Source organism: Pelophylax lessonae (genome assembly GCF_965119305.1).
Source record: "Pelophylax lessonae genome assembly, chromosome: 9".
NCBI classification, from domain to species: Eukaryota; Metazoa; Chordata; class Amphibia; order Anura; family Ranidae; genus Pelophylax; species Pelophylax lessonae.
This window is the reverse complement of record NC_138776.1, coordinates 84,482,498-84,499,334: the sequence shown is the minus strand read 5'-3', so window position 1 is coordinate 84,499,334 and position 16,837 is coordinate 84,482,498. Positions and strand designations below refer to the sequence as shown.

The 16,837-nt window shown below is 43.5% G+C and overlaps 1 protein-coding gene across 7 annotated transcripts in view; it reads left to right on the top strand.

Annotated features, from left to right (window-relative positions):
* EXOC6 (exocyst complex component 6) overlaps positions 1-16,837 on the top strand; it is a gene marked incomplete at its 5' end in the record, with an annotated part of 513,187 nt that overhangs the window by 427,838 nt on the left and 68,512 nt on the right. For all 7 annotated transcript variants that reach the window (XM_082267958.1, XM_082267957.1, XM_082267962.1 and 4 more), the window contains one exon: positions 5,774-5,847. In XM_082267958.1, the coding sequence (XP_082124084.1) occupies positions 5,774-5,847 (74 nt within the window). The remainder of the gene's footprint in view (positions 1-5,773; positions 5,848-16,837) is intronic.

Here is a 16,837-nt window from a genome sequence, read left to right as displayed (position 1 = left end):
TGTATATTTTACGAATCTTTCCAGGGTGAAAAAAAAAAATAGTTATAAATGAACAAATTTAAAGTAATTAATACATTTTACTTGCCATTTTGTATAATCAGCATGATAGAGAAATAAAAACTTCAGTTAGCAAAGCAAAGAAATTCTGAATAAGTCCAAACTTACATCAGAGTTCCCATCACAGTCTCCCTTATATCAAAGTCCCCATCACAGTCCCCCCTATATCAGAGTCCCCATCACAGTCCCCCTTTTATCAGATGCCCCATCACAGCCCCGCTTATACCAGTGTCCCCATGACAGCCCCCCTTACATCAGAGTCCCCATCTTAGGTCCCCCCTTACATCAGAGCGTCAGATAAATTTAGATTTTACCATTGTTTTATCTTAACTAAGAACATAATGTAACATCAGTTTGTGGTTTCAGAATTCCACCAGCATTTTCATTGTATGGGTGTTTATAAACTGGGAGTGCCAAACATGAAGAATGATTAATAAATCTAGGACCTTTCCTTTTCACTCTTGTCTCTTGTTCCATAGCAGATCATACCTGAGGAGGTGCGGATCAGCAACATAGGGCACTCATTACTCCCATGAACCTATAAGTGCACTTTCTTATATGATAGGCTCAGCAAGGCATCCCAACTCTGAGAACTCAATGCCAGACATTATTCCAAATTACTAAGCCATGGATTCTTCTTACCCTGAATACCAAACTGAGCCTGCTCAGAAATTTCTCATTAAAAGGCAGTAATGCTTCTGATTTGAATTATTGCTTGCAAGTTTGGACCAGTTCTTATGTTCTTAAAGTGTATGTAATCCATAACAACAAACTTCTCTTATTTGCTCCCTTTTGGTCTACTAAATATACAATTGAAAGTGTTTGTTATATCTGTTGATAAGTGCAAAAAATTCTTGTCAGAAATGTAGAGCTCTCCTGTGTACCCTGCCTGTGATGTCTCACAGAGTCAAATTAGCCCTCCTGGTTCTTATCTGGGACTCTAAAATAATTAGTGCCTATTGTAGAAATAGGGAGCTTAGAAGGGTTTTAATAGTTTAAGACAACAAGGCAGGGCTGACACTACTTGGTCTACAAAAATGCTGTATGTTGTCAGCCAACAATGGGACTTAATAGCTGCGTGCGTTTCTGGCAGATCAACAGGTATCTCTCAGTATGTTTCCTCCCTCGTTAAGGCCTCATTCACACCTTAGCGTTTTGTAGTTTGAAGCTCGAAGCTTCAGAATGCTGGAGGAGAAAAAAAAATTAATGATTCTGTATGGAGTTGGTTCACATCTCCACTACAAGTCGCTTTAAGCAAAATGCCTGAAGCGCAAAGAAGTTCTGGAGCTTTTTTTGTAGACTGAATCACGCAGACTGGTGCGTTTATGAAGCATTTTTTGTTCAATAGAAATGCATTTAAATGCTTGATTTTAGTGTTTTTAGTTTGTTTTGTTGGGTTTGTCTGCTCAAATGCAATAATAAAATGAAAGTAAATAATAAAATAAAGAAAAAAAAAATCAACCCTTAACCCTAATATGAAACCCTAATCCTAACCTTAACCTCTAACCTATCAAAATAAATAATAAATCAACTCCTAACCCTTAAACCATGGGTGTCCAACCTTTTGGCTTCTCTGGGCCACATTGAGTGTAGAGATTTTTTTCTCGGGCCGCATATAAAATGTATACTATAGTTAAGGTATGTAATAAAATGCCGCTGGGCCCTTCCCGCGCCACCGCACTAATTTAATACAATTAGAGGATGATCAAATGAAATGGAATCTGTATACAGAGGTTTACTTCTTCTGAGAGATAATAAAGGAACACTCTAACCACCATGACCACTTCAGTGATTTGAAGTGGTCATGGTGGTAGGAGTCAGAAACAATGCACATGCTCGCCTCCCCCCCCCCCCCCCCCCCTCTGAGGCAGCCTCTGCCTACCATTAGTTGGAAGTTGCTGTGGCCGTGCCCTCGACCCAACTTCCTTCCTTCCCAGCAAAAAAAAATTGTCAGGGGGCAGTGGGCCGCATTACCTGCGGCTCTGGGCCGCATGTTGGACATGCCTGCCTTAAACCATAACCCTTAACCCCTTACAAAAAAAAGTAAAAAAATAAAAAAAAAGCAGATGAAAAAGCTTAAAAACATAGTAACAAATGAGGAAATAGATTATATTTTTCTCTGTTGGCTAATTAAAAAACAGCAAAGCTCAAAAACCCTATAAAAACACTGTACACAAACGCTCCAAAACATGCATACAAACGCTAGAAAAAATGCTCAAAAATGCAATGCTCAGGCTAGAATGCAGCCTTATGGATGAAACATGGGTAAATGTGCTTGTATAGTAGAGATGTATTGCATGTGCTTATTTTTGCCTTGACATATACTTTAAGAGTTATAATGAATAACACTGATAGTTGGAAGTGCTAAACTGTTTTCTCAAAGTTGGGAAATTGTACAATAATTCTATTAATTTAGTAGCTAAATCGAGATGGTGTCTTATGTCTGCAAAAGCAGTTTTCTCTTCTCTTCATTGACGGACACAGCTCCTGATCTTCTTAACCATTGGGTTATACTGCCCCCTACAGGAATAGGACACTAGGCAGAAAAAAAGTCTGTGGGCAGTCCCAGGGGTATACTCCCCCTCTCTGCTATAGGTACTCAGTTTTTTGCCTAGTCAGGAGTAAGGACCTAGTTTCTTACTGGGATCTCTTGTCCTGGCAAATTTTCTCTTTTTAGATAGATTTTTTCTCCTGTTTTTTCCTGTGAGATCTACAACTGCCGAACTGGGCGATGGGCTGGATAATCTAGATTCAGTGGTCACCCCAGTCTGCAGACCTCAGCTCTGTGCTAGGTCAGCCGCAACATAGCCCCACCGGACGGGGTTTCCTCCTGGCTGACAGCCCCCCATTTCGATGACGAGGGGTTCTCTCTGGAGTGGTGCCTGCCTGGTTCCTGACATAGTGAGTAGCTGTCCCCCCCTTTCCCCCGTGGGGGTTTTGGAGTGGACGTGGGCCCCTCCATGGGACGGTCGGACCCCCAGGTTCCCCTCCTTCCCATCAGTCGCCCCCCTCATCTGTCCACCCCATCCTACCCCCCCTCCACTTATGCTGGGGCTGAGTGTGTGGTCTGGTCCACCTCCTGGGGTGGGGGCAGGGCGCTATGTTGGCAATGGGGGTGGCGGATCATGTGGATGATCGGCTGTGTGTGGGGGGCTGTACCTGGTGGGGGCTCCTGCCAGGGCCCCCTGTCCTGCCTGTGCCTGTCCTTGAGGCCTGGGAGCCTCATGGGGCCGCCATTTTTTTTTTGTATCCTTGTGCTGCATTTTCGGTGGTGGGAGCCCCTCCTCATCCCCTGGTGCTGACTCCTGGATCCTTTCATTTCCTATCGCTGCAGTGCAGATTCTCCTGGTGGCTGTGGTGCCTGGTTTCTGCGGGGTGGTGAGTCTGGTGGGGTCCTCTCCATCTCTGCTGAGGTTCTATTGGTGCTTTGTGACTGGCAACCAGGTGGTGCTAGTGCAGTGGGGTTGAGCACATCTCCCCACCTGATCCCCTCTCTGATCCTGCAGGGCCCTCCGGGTCCCAACCATCCATCAATGCACTGACGGCGGTCCTGGAGTCCTTCGTGTCCCAGGTGCAGGTGTCTTTTGGCCTGGCAAAAAGCGTCATATCCCCCCCCCCCCCCCCCCGACTTCCCCTGCCTCATTTGTCTCATCAGACCCTGAATCTGATTCGGCCGCCGTGGATGTGAATCACCCTGCTAAGTCTGCAACCACTCTCCCTAAATTCTCAGATAGTAAGGAGGTTTCCTCCACTTCTGCAACCACGCACGAAAAGGCACTGGTGGACGCACTGATTGTATCTGTGCGTGGACCCTAAAGATGGGAGGACGCAGCTGTGATGGAGGCGCAGGTTCCCTTTGGCACTCACATCTGTTGGTGTCTTGGCTCAACAGAAAGGTGCAGAGGTTTGTGGCATGGTCATGGGATCCTCTGGCGGACGCCACAGACACGCTGGTGGCCCTTTGGAGTCAGTATCGTCTGATTTACGCCTTTCCTTCTACGCAGGATCGAGGCAGAAGGGATTCCGGTCATCTTAGTGGCCCCAGACTGGCCTGGCCGGGCCTGTTACGCTGATCTAGTGAGGCTGGTCGCTGACAATCCTTGGAAGCTTCCTCTCGGGGGGAGATCTGCTGTCCCAGGGGCCAATCTTCCTTCCTGCTGGCTTTGACGGCTTGGCTGTTGAAAGCCAGGTGCTGAGGGATAGGGGTTTGTCTGAATCTGTGATTCCAACGCTGTTAACAGCTAGGAAGATCTACCATTATACGTGAAAGACGTACATCGCGTGGTGTGGTCTCTTGGGGTTAATCCTAGCTCCTTCTTAGTGGCTCAGATCTTGACCTTCCTTCAACAGGGGGTTGAACAGAAACTGGCCATAAAGGGTTTTGGCGTTTTGGCCGCCTTTGGCGGTCTTCTTCCAACGACCCTTGGCCACACACTCCCTGGTGCATACCTTTCTTCAGGGTTCGACATTTGGTTCCTCCAGTGCGGTCTCCTTTGCCGCCTTGGAACCTCAATTTGGTGCTTTTGGTCCTCCAGAAGCCTCCCTTTGAGAATCTTTGGGAGATTCCCTTGCTTACGCTGTCTCAGAAGGTGGCTTTTTTGGTGGCTATCACCTCTGCGCGCAGGGTGTCGGAACTGGTGGCCTTATCCTGTCGTTCACCTTACTTGGTGATTCACAGAGATAAAGTGGTTCTTCGCCCCTGTCCGTCTTTCCTTCCAAAGGTTGTCTCTGACTTCCATTTGAATGAAAACAGTGTGTTACCTTCCCTGTGTCCCAGGCCAAAACATCCTAAGGAAATTGCCTTGCATGCCTTGGATGTGGTTTGGGCAATTAGGGTGTACCTGGCAGCTACGGAGTCTTTTAGGAAGTCAGACTCACTATTTGTGCTTATGGATGGGCCTCGGAAAGGGTTGTCCGCTTCCTCTGCGACCATTTCCAGATGGATCGGACAGACGGTGATTCAGGCCTATTCCATCAGGGGTCAGGTGCCTTCTTTTATTGTCAAGGCGCACTCTATTCAGGCGCTCAGGGCCTCCTGGGCTTTCCGTCATCAGGCGTCGGGGATGCAAGTTTGCAAAGTGGCCACCTGGTCATCAGTGCACACTTTCACAAAGTTCTATAAAGTGGATGTGTTGGCATCTGCTAATGCTTGTTTTGGCCGCAAGGATTTGCAGGATGCTGTTTAGAGGACCTGGTCCTCTTTGAGGGTGTTTTGTTTTTTTTTTTCAGATGAGCTCCAGTTGTTTTGTTTGAGCTCCTGTTGCCTGGAATTTTTTTGCTGTTCCCACCCCTCATGTTTAACACTGCTTTGGGACGTCCCAATGGTTAAGAAAATCAGGAGCCGTGTCCGTCAATGAACAAAAAAGAAAATTGGATTTTTGACTTACCCTAAAATCCATTTCTCTGATGTTTATTGATGGACACAGCACCCACCCCTCTGTGGAGTTGTATTTTCTTCTGACACTGCTTGTAACAAAACTGAGAACCTATAGCAGAGGGAGGGAGTATACCCCCCTGGGACTGCCCATAGGCATAGCCAGACTTTTTTTTCTGCCTAGTGTCCTACTCCTGTAGGGGGCAGTATGACCCAATGGTTAAGACAATCAGGAGCTGCGTCTGTCAATGAATATCAGAAAAATTGATTTTATGGTAAGTCAAAAATCACATTTGTGATTAAAGTCCTCCAGATAACATGTGTTTATATTTGTATTTACAGTGTTTGCCAGTTCTGATCCTGTTCCAGGATTCCAGGAGGACACCCTGCAATTGGCTTTCCTTGACCTCAGACAAGTAAGACAAGTGTCTTATTCCTTTTAATTTTACACATAACTAGAAGTGTCTGGGCTGTGTTATCACTTCCAGGCAAGGTAATTGTGAGTCCCAGTTCACACTTATGCGGCTGCGCCGATCGCATGTAATATCGGAGCGCACTGCTCCTTCATTACATGCGATCGGCTGTGCGGTGCGAGTTTAGCCATACACTTTGTATGGCTAAATTCGCACCGCACCCGCAGCAAACACGCACAGGACCCTTTTTTGCAGCCGCATCAGGATCTATCGCACAGCGGTTCACACTTGTGCGATCCGATCCTGTGCGAACTGCAAGATCGCACTGCGATATGCGATCAAACTGGGGGTGTCGTCAAGATTACATTGACACCCCCAGCGTATCGCATATGGCAGTGTGAACTGCCGGGGGTGCGTTTGCGATGCAGGAACAGGCTGCGAATTCGCAGCCTTCCCGCATCGCATAAGTGTGAACCGAGCCTTAATGGGTTATAACTAATTATTTTATCACAGTTATACTAACAATTTTATCACAGTTATTTTGAATTCTGTACCAAATCCAAGCATAAAGTATTAGCAGATGTGTTATGGTAAGGTGTGCTTAACTTTTGTTTTTATTTTTCAGTTTTGAATAGAGTGAAGAGGGGTTAAAACACCTATTAGGTTTCTATTGCTGTCTGTGTCCCTGTTAGGGAGATTCATCCTCTCTATTTGTCCTGTTTACCATTATTAAAAGTGAAAGTAAAAGAAAATCCCAAATTTTGTGTTGTCCCCAGAAAAGTAATAGAGGGGAATTTTTCCCATGGGAATCACCAGTCTTGATTGCCTTGGGGGGGCCTCAAGATATTCCCTTAATTTGCAGGGATTTCCTCTCGCTTCCTGTTTTGGTTATGGGACAGGGAGTAAAGGTAAATCTCCCCAAATGGGACACAAATGGCAAAAAATAAAAAAAATAAAATCAGACAAGGGTTATAATCCTCCATTACTCTATCCAAAATTAAATAAAAAGCTTTGGCTTTGATTCTACCAAAGGTCCTCCACTAAACCACGCTGAAGCACAGCAGAATCTCAGAAACAGAAGGTAATTGCAGTCCAAGAAAGAAGGAGCGTATGCCTTTATTGTAGAATAGCATGTGGAAGTATGCAAATTATTCCTTTAGGCTCTTGGGGCTAACTCGGCATCCAGAACTGCTAAAACCGCTAATTTATAGTAGAGATACAACCTGGCAGTATAGAGTCATTGCTTGAAACTAGAATAAGTGACTTGCTCCTAAGTTATGTAGACAATGCAATAGCGGCTGTCCTCTTGCATTTGCTAATCATGATACATTTTTCAGTTTGTTAATTTTTGTAAACACTACAGAACTTAACAGAGGATCTTACAGGGTGCCTATGTGATGTATAGGAATACTACACTGTACTACGAGGGTTCTTCAAAAAGTTTCCACACTTTTTTTTTACTAAGTAACATATATAAAAGTGTGGAAACTTTTTGAAGACCGCTTGTACTATGTACTAAGTGTAGCATGATATACTTTTGGATTAGTTGCAATGGACAAAAGAAATGTTCTTGTTAATACGCTATTTTTTATTTTTTTTTTTATTTAAAACTAATTATTTATTTGTAATGAATAAATAGCTTGACTAAAGGGTGCTTTTTTTGTAGATTTGTCCTTTAAGTACAATTTTCTCACTTGAAATTAAATATAAATATCTGGGTGTTGACAGCTTTGCAAGTCATTTATCATAAAAATACAAGAATGTAAAAAGCCCTGATTTTATACATAGCAATCGAACTGTTTCTTCCACCATTTAGAGGATTTAAAGGTCACCCACAATCTTTCTTTAGGGATGGAAAATGACACCAGGGCCTAGAGAAAAAAAACATAACTTTGCAAACACTTATGTTACATCGTTAAGAGCCTCTTGGGTTTTATTGGGTCTGATGTCAGGGCTAGTGAAATAATTTTTCTCCCCTGAGCCTTATAGTCCGAAATGAGAAACTCTATTTTAGCCGAAAACCTTGCAGAAAGGTTAGAGTTGACTAAATGGATCACTTAGTAAGAACAGTTGACAACTAAGTCGAAATAGGTTTTCATGTTTCTAGGCTAAGAATACCCCATTTGTCCATATGTGTATTTTTCAGATATGTGTGGTTATTTATGATAAGGAGGTCATTGGATAAATAGTTATTTTTCTCCCGTCACTTCTATGAAGCTTCTGTACAGATTATCTAATGATTATCTCTAGTGCCACTGAATTTAGATGTAAAGAACCTAGGAAACAAAGCAAAAATGCCATTTACAAATCTAGTGTAACTGCAAATGACTGAGATAACACAAACAACCAAAAAAGCCAATCTCCTATAAATTAATCTAGCTGAAACTTTATGTTAACTATAACAAACATATCTTATTTGCTCTGTTTTGGTCTGCTAAATATACCATTAAAAGTATTTTGTCATATTTGTTTGATAGATACTTAATATAATAGTTGATCTTGTCAGAAATTCAGAGCGGTCCTGTGTCTTGTGCTCTTTGCCTGTTTTATCTCAAGAAGTCTAATAAGCTCTCTCAGTTCTTATACTGGGCTACAAAACAGTTTGTGGTGTGGAGATGAGGGGAATAGGTGGGATTAGCAAAAGACGACTGGGGGGGGCTGACACCATTTCTTGCATTCTCACATTTTCAGCCCATAACAGGAAATTAGGAGGGGAGATCATATCTGGGATCCTGCTAGTAAGTGTAAAAAAAAAGAACAGGATAGATAGATACATACATAGATATATACAATAGGTTGATAGCCAGGCTGTAAAGCTGGGTATACACTGTTAAACCGTTTTTGTTCACCTAGCAGGCGGAATAAGGTAGTTGGAAGATTTCCCCCACCACCACCCTGCTGCTGCCAGAACACATTGATCTGTGGTTGAAGCCGCTGATTGAGAAGAATTTTATTTTAAATTTCTTCCAACTAAACCTTTTAGGGGCATTAGTTAAAGTTGAAAACCTGCTGTTGGTCATGTGATCCTCTGTATCAGTCAGCAGTGGCTGCAGGGGGAAGGAGAGAGCATTCTGACAATGGCTAGTATAGCCTGGAGCTGTGACGACTCCCATAGGCTTCAATGACACATCTGTTGGTGCTCCCTCCTCTCTCCTGCAGCCACATTGGCCAACACAGGGCAGCTGGATCATGTGACTGGTACGGAGCAGCTTAAAAATACAGTAGGTAAGTACATCTTTCTTGCACAGATTGGTTAGCCTAGGTTTTAGAAGGGGGAGTTCAATTTTAAGACTAGTTAGGTGAATAGCAGGAATTTCACTTTACTATAGATATTAGTTAAATTTTCTCTATAGAGTTGTGCTCAAAACAATGTTTGCTCCCTGTGGAAATACAGAATGTGTGTGAGTGTAAAAGAATGTTATATGGAAGTCTCCCTGGGAAGACCTAGTTGGTGAGATTACCATCAAAGTATCATTATGGTGTTTCACCTCTGTAGCCTCTCTGTTTGTTTTCATGTGACGTACTCCCATTAATATGCTGAATGACAGCTTTTTTTCTGATGTTTGTTAGAAAGTAACTGAGCCTTTTTCCTTTTGTAAAATGCCTTAGAAAGGTCAGGCTTCTGTTTTCTTGAATAGAATGTGATACTCTTACATGGATCTTGCTTATGAAAGATAAGGAAGTTGGTCCAGTAGCACAGGGTTACCTGCCCACCCGGTCAGCGCCCTTAGGTCAGGGTCCTGATGTGTCCTGGCCTTAGAGAGGAACCGATGACAGGTAGGAGCTGCTGCTAAGGAGGCACTGAGCTCTAGTCAGGATGCTTAGCTGGGGATTTGGGACCTGAGCAGACACTACAGCTCAGACTAAGATCAGCGGGATTGCCCTTTTTTCTAAAGAAGACTTGACCTGTAAAAAAAAAAAAAAGTGTGGTCTCTGCCAATCAAAAACATGTTAATGGAATCCAGTTATCTCAACAACCATCTACTGCAGCTTTAATGCTATCCATTCAGAAGGACTAGTTGTTTGGCACCTTTGTACAGCAATCAGTTTACGAAGCATGAACAATTTTACCCAATGACCCCAAGACACCGGCATAGCCCAAAATAATTATCAGGTGGTTACAAGATTTTTGGTTGATCTGTTATCTTCAATACCAGTGCTGAGGTCAGCGTGTTGTCAGTTTACAGTCTACACATGCTGGTAGGATATATTTAAACATTTGCACACAAATGTCCAAACTTTTTTGGTGGTTGGGTCAATGTGCAGTCTTTGGCTGTTATCTCAAGTATATGACTAATGCTGGCCATACACTATACGAAGTCATTTAGACAGTTTGTTTGTTTTTTTGGCCAGTTAATGGGCACAAATCGGTAATTGGTTGTGAGGTTTTTCAGCCAAAAAAACTAAGTACAAGTTTGGAAATTTTCTGCCGAACGAACGATAAATTGAAAGGTTAATGTGTTTCTCATCCAAACTGTTTCCACTAGATATATTTGGAAAAACGAACAAAAAACACATTCATTTATGTCCATTGAACGATTTATCAGTCATTACGTGATGGCACAATTGTGTGCTCTCACGGCTGAGTGTTCATTTTTTTCGAAAATTTGTTTGAACGATTTTTCATACAGTGTATGGCCAGCATAAGGTATTTATCCATATCATTTTTTTTCCAGTGCTGAGATATATGCTTACAGCCTATGCAGTTCCTTATTTTATTAAACTTGTCCTTTCCCCCATAATTACCTGGCCCCCTCAGTGCCTGCCCTGCTTTCTGGATTTAGTGTGGCTCCTTTACCTTGCAGGATCCCATGGAGTCGCCCTTGCTTGGCTGGGACTCAAGCTGATGCTGTGCGCATCAACTAAAACAGACAGCCCTGATGAAAGTCACTCCCCTGCTCCTCCCTGCACCTGTGCTGTCCTGGCTGGACACATGTGTCAAACACAAGGCCCGCGGGCCGAATGCGGCCCGCCAGGCCATTTCATGTGGCCCTCACACCTCTCCTGAGGCACCCCCCTTATCTTCACCCCACCCTATGTCAGCAGTCAGGAACAGAGAGGAGGACAGGACTCTTCCTACAGATCCTGCACTTATCTAAGTAGCCGCAGCACCCCCTCATCTCCTCCTCCATTGGACTCACCATGCAGCTGACTCCAGCCCTCCTCTGATTTTACTGTGATGTAAGGGAGGGTGGGGGACTCTTGACTTCTGATAGTGAGGGGGCTCTTTACATCTGATATAGAGGGGATGGGGTGCTCTGGACACCTAATCTTACAGATACAACCGGCCCTTTGAGGGCAATCATAATGCTGATGCGGCCCTCAGTGAAATTGAGTTTGACACCCCTGATTTCGGAGATACTCAGGGTGTGCACTCTCTTTGCCAGAAAATTTGGGGACACAGCGCTGTTCAACCTGGGGCCAACAATAGTTTGCAGTTAGAAATTTAGGTATGCACACTGGAAAATGGGGAACAGGTTTCTACAAAGGCATTAAAGAACTGTGGGCATTTACTTTATTACTACTTTGGGCTGTATTATTCTAGTGTTGTATTTATAAAAATATCAAATGTATTTTTAGATAGAAGTGGGCTAAACATGTGAAATTGTGCTGGGACAGACCTCCTGTAGTCCCCTACACAGCAGTAATCACACTGGGAGAAGAAAGGATATATTCTGAGCCAGTCAGAGCTCTATTGCTTTCAACTGTGCTGTCAGGCATCAGCTTGAACATGTCCACTAGAGGAGAAAGCAAAGTGATGACTTCATTAATGTGCTGTGCCTCCTTTGTTGTTACGTAACAGGGGAGATGCAGGTTGATGAGCAATCTGATCATTTGACACATAAAACAGTTACATATATACTATGGTTCAGCTTTACCTTGAATTGAGGGCCCGCGGTGGTAAGAGGCCCATGGTATTTAGCTAGATGAAATGAAATAGTTACCGTTGTAAGGAAGGTTGTAGTAATGTTTTGCTTAATGTACACAACCAAATGGGTTTGGTCAAAGATCTTCCACAATACCTAGTCTGTCCCAGTCAGGTGTTCCTATAGAACAGATCTAGTCTTCACACAGCCCTGGGCACTATTTCTAATTGAAATTTCCAAGGGCTGTATATCACTGGGAGGGTGGTGGTAAGTAAGGCTTCAAAAGACCTACTGCTTCAAAAACTGTGGAGACACAATGCAAAGGAAATCCCTCAGTTGCATCCGTTGTCACACCTTAAGCCGAAAAGCAGACATAAGATTATTGGAAGTGTGTGGCGAACCTTTGAACATACATCATTCATAAGCTGCACTGTCAGAATTCAATCCTACTTGCCTCAACAAAGTTTATTAATTTTAGCGACTCTGTGGTTTAGCTATAGAACATATGAATAGTCCCCATTGCCATTTTCTGATTTTTATATTTGTAATTTCTGACTTCAGACATGTCAGGGTGGATTTACGAAAGTGGTAAGGCATGTTCACTTTGTGAAATGAGTTTTCACTTTGAATTTTCAAACATGTGCAAGGAAAAAAAAACAGAAAATACAGGATTTTTGACCATAGGTGATTGGATAATTGAAGTCCGCAAAGCTTCAACTCATTCACTACACTCCATTCACATGTCACTGTAAACAATTTTACAATCCGGCTCACTCTTTGGGGAGAAAGAACAAAGTCAGAGTTCAGAAACCAATCTTTCAGTGGTCTCACTGTTGTAAACTGAGAGCTTTCCATAAAAAAATATAGGTTTGTCACTCACAAGCCCATAATGCTGGGTCACCCTCTGAGCAGTTACATAGTTAATCTGGTTGAAAAAATTCCATCGAGTTCAACCTGTTGTATGCCATAAGCCAGTTAGGAAATCATCCCATGCCCTGAACTGCCAGTGAATCCAGGAAAAAGCGTTGGGTACTCCATTAAAATGGATGTAGCTTTATTGTTGTGGAAAACAGACATGGGGTCCCTGCCTGGGACCACCCCCTCTGATACGTTTAACCCAAGGGACTGGAGTTAATCACAGATACTATGATTAAGCCCAGTCCCTTGAACGAAACACGTCAGAGGAGGAGGGTCCAGGTGGGGAATGCATGTCTGTTTGTTGGGAACAATTAAGCTACATCTGCTTTGAATGCTGCTGGCTTTTCTTCCTGGATTCACTTTTGGTAGCAGCACTTTGCATACAATCATTATAATAGCTCACAAAACTTGATATGTCAAAAACAATCCTTAACACATTTAAGAAGTTGTAACTGATCTCTGGAGATGAACTGGACTGCCGGGAATGTTTGCTGATCGGTGCTTGACCTGGATTCTCTTTCCAATTAGTAGCATTTCTTAACACCCTCCAAGGAAAACTGAGATGACATGGTAAACCAAAGAGAGAACGCTTACTTGTCTCCTTTGTCAGTTGGTAATGTTGATACTGCAGTCCATCACTTCCTCTAGTATTATTGTACATTATATTTACTGCTCAAATAATTTGTTTTCAATTGCACTATTTAGGCATGGGTACCTTTCATCATAGGACTGTTAGCTTTGGGTGCCAATAAGTTAAATTGGAATTCCAGATCTGATCTACCTAAGCTTAAACTTGCTCCCACCCCCATTCTAATTCCTATACCAACTACCCTGTAGAAGGAAGATGCTTATGTTTACCTATTCTCAGGACGCTCCATTCTGGTCACATGACCTCCCCAGCCTGCTTTAGGGAGAGGAGAGACCAGTGACATTGGCTTGATTGCTAGAACAGTGGCGTCACCCATAAACCTACTATTGGGCATCCAATGTCACTAGTCCCTCCTCTCCTCTGAAGCTTGCTGCTGAGAATTGATCACATGACCAGACCAGAGCATCCTAAGAATAGGCAAGTATAAGCATCTTCCTTCTACAGGGTAGTTAATATTTGAGTTAGGAGGTGGGTGGGAGCAGGTTTAAGCTTAGTTAGATCAATGCTGGAATTCCACTTTAAGTACCTGGTCAGTAAAGTGACATTATTTGGGGTAAACTCAGCTTAAGTATGGAGGTAAAGGGATTAGGTAAAAATAAGTATGGTTTTATGTTAACCACTTAAGCCCCAGAGGATTTGGCTGCTAAACGACCAGGGGGTATTTTGAGATTCGGCACTGCGTGATTTAACGGACAATTGCGCGGTTGTGCGACGCTGTACCTAAACAAATTTGACGTCCTTTTTTTCCCACAAACAGAGCTTTCTTTTAGTGGTATTTGATCACCTGTGCGCTTTTTACTTTTTGCGCTATAAACAAAAAAAGAGCGTAAATTTTGCAAAAATAACAATATTTTTCACATTTTTTTATATGAAATTCCCCCAAAAAAAATGTAAAAATCAAAATTTTTTAACATTTTCGGCCAATTTGTTTTATGCTACATATGTTTGGTAAAAAAAATCGCAAAAAGCGTATTTTTATTGGTTTGCGCAGAAGTTATCGCATTTACTAACAAAGGGAAAGATTTTTGTCATTTTTGTTGTTTTTTTTTTTAACGCGTAATGGCGGCGATCTGCGATTTTTTTTTTTTGCAGTACTGCGACATTGGGGCGGACAGATCGGACCCTTGACTGACATTTTTGACACTTTTGGGGTTACCAGTGACATTTCTACAGTAATCAGTGCTATACATATGCACTGTTACTGTAAAAATACACTGGTAGCGAAGGGGTTAACTTTATTTGAGAGGGAGGGGCTGTGTGTGTCCCTAGGGGCGTGATTCTTACTGTGATTGGCTGTGGCTTGAGGTGTAAGGACACTGATCAACGGTTCTACATACTAGAACCGTGTGATCAGTGTTTTTACACTGAGGAGAATGACAGGTGGCTTGTTTACACAAGCTGCCTGACTTTCTCCCTCTCCCCCGACGATCGCCGAGTGAGCGGCGGACATCGGGTCCGCCGGTCACACCCGCGGGGGGGTCCGTGACCGCGCGGGAGCGCGCCTCCGGCGGCGCGCGCTCGCTCCCCAGACCCTCCCAGGCTAGTGACATTAATTAACGTCACTCTGCCTGTGAGGGGCTGACCGCCGCAGTAAATTTACTTGCGGCGGTCGGCAAGCGGTTAAAGTGCAACAGCAACCTAAAACTATTTTTTAAGTTTTGTAAAGGAGGGAAATGTGAGAACCACTGTCAGGTATTTATTACTGTTTATAAAGCTATAGGGTACACATAGAACCTCTCTAAACTACCCTGCTAAAGGAGTGTTTTTATATAGAAGATTAAAGTAGGGTTTATAATTCTATGTTCAATTAAACACCACTAACAACTGATACAAAACCCAAAAAATACCAATTTATAAAAAGGACTCTAGACCAGTGGTTCTCAACTCCTGTCCTCAGGACCACTAAAAGGCCAGATTTTAAGCATTACCTTGGGGAGATGAAGACTAAAATAATGCAATCACTAAGCAGTAAATTATATCACCTGTGATGTATTTCAGTTATCTTGCAAACCTGGTCTGTTGGTGGGCCCTGAGGACCGGAGTTGAGAACCACTGCTGTAGACTCTTGGACCACACCATGTAAAAAATGGTTATTTTGTATAGAACATAATGTTCAGTTTCTCTTTCAATATTTTTTTTATTAAAGTTTTAAAGAATACAAACTACAGCCATATGTAGTTGTATAAGCATTGTTGATGTATCAGTATATTCTAGAACAGTATCCTAAAGATATACAAGAGAAAAAGAGATGCTAAAGTTCAGCACAAAAAGTATACCCATTTACATGTTAATAGTGCAGGCGGACCGGCCACTCTGATGTACAGCACGCTCTATTTATACTGCGGTTTTTATTCACATGTTGTTTGAATCTACATCCATGTAAGTGCATTACTTTTTTAATAAAGTTGCTTGTTTTTACGTACTACACCATTGGCCTGCTTCTGTCCTCCTGAGGTATTACCTTTCTGGTTGGAGCTTTCTAAGTGGTTCAGGCTGGTGTTGTCCTTCTGCATTGTCCTGTGAGTGGAGAGTTTAGGTGTCATCACAGACCGGAGGAACTCTGAGGGATCCTTTATGTCAAGTGCTTCTGGAATGCTCTGGCGTTTTTTGTCCGCTCTGTAACAGGAGGGTCAAACTATCTGGTAAGCAGATTTGACTGTCACTTTTAGGTGATCATACGCTTTCCCCACTACACACTGGTGATTCGATGATCTGTCAGCGCCTTAGTGCCTATACCCAGGGCTGCCGCTATAAATCCCAGGGCCCCAAACAGCCTACCTGACAGCCCCCCCCCCCCACTTCCGGCAAAAATCTGAAAATTATATTATCACCCCCCCCCCCCAATCTCTCTTCCTAGCGCAAATTCCTCCCAATCACCCCTCCCAGCATAACCCCCCAAATCCCTCCACAAATTCAGAACCCCATCCCCCCAGCACAAATTCCCCCCTCCTAGCACAAACTTTCCCCCCGATCCCCCCTCCTAGCCTAAATCCCCCAGCCCTGCTCCTAGCACAAACTTTCCCCCCAATCCCCCCCTCTGGCTCAAATCCCCCAAACCCTCCTACAAGCACATACCCCCCCCCATTCCTCCTTCTACCAAATCCCCATTACACTTTCTAGCAAAGAGAGCTGCCAATCCCTTAAACATCCAAGACATAAATTATTTTCCCATTATTATTTCTGTAAGCCCCCCAAACCGACAGGACGAAACCACTACTAAGCCAGGAGGGGGTGCACTGTGTTGTGCTTTCCCCTCCTGTCTGAACAACACACAGCATAAGAGACAGGATCGCTCTTACATTGCATCGGACTGTACACTCACACACACAGTTTGATTACCGCCCCCTACCCACATTTCTTGCTGTCGGGAAATGAGCAGCCCGTGGAGGATGTAGGGGGTGGTAATTAAACTGTGTGTGTGTGTGTGTGTGTACAGTGCGATGCAATGTAAGAGCGAACCTGGCTGTCTCTTATGCTGCAGGGACGAGTGTTGTTCAGACAGGAGGGGAGAGCCCACAGAGCAGCACACAGCGCACCTCCTCCAAGGTCTTACCTCTCC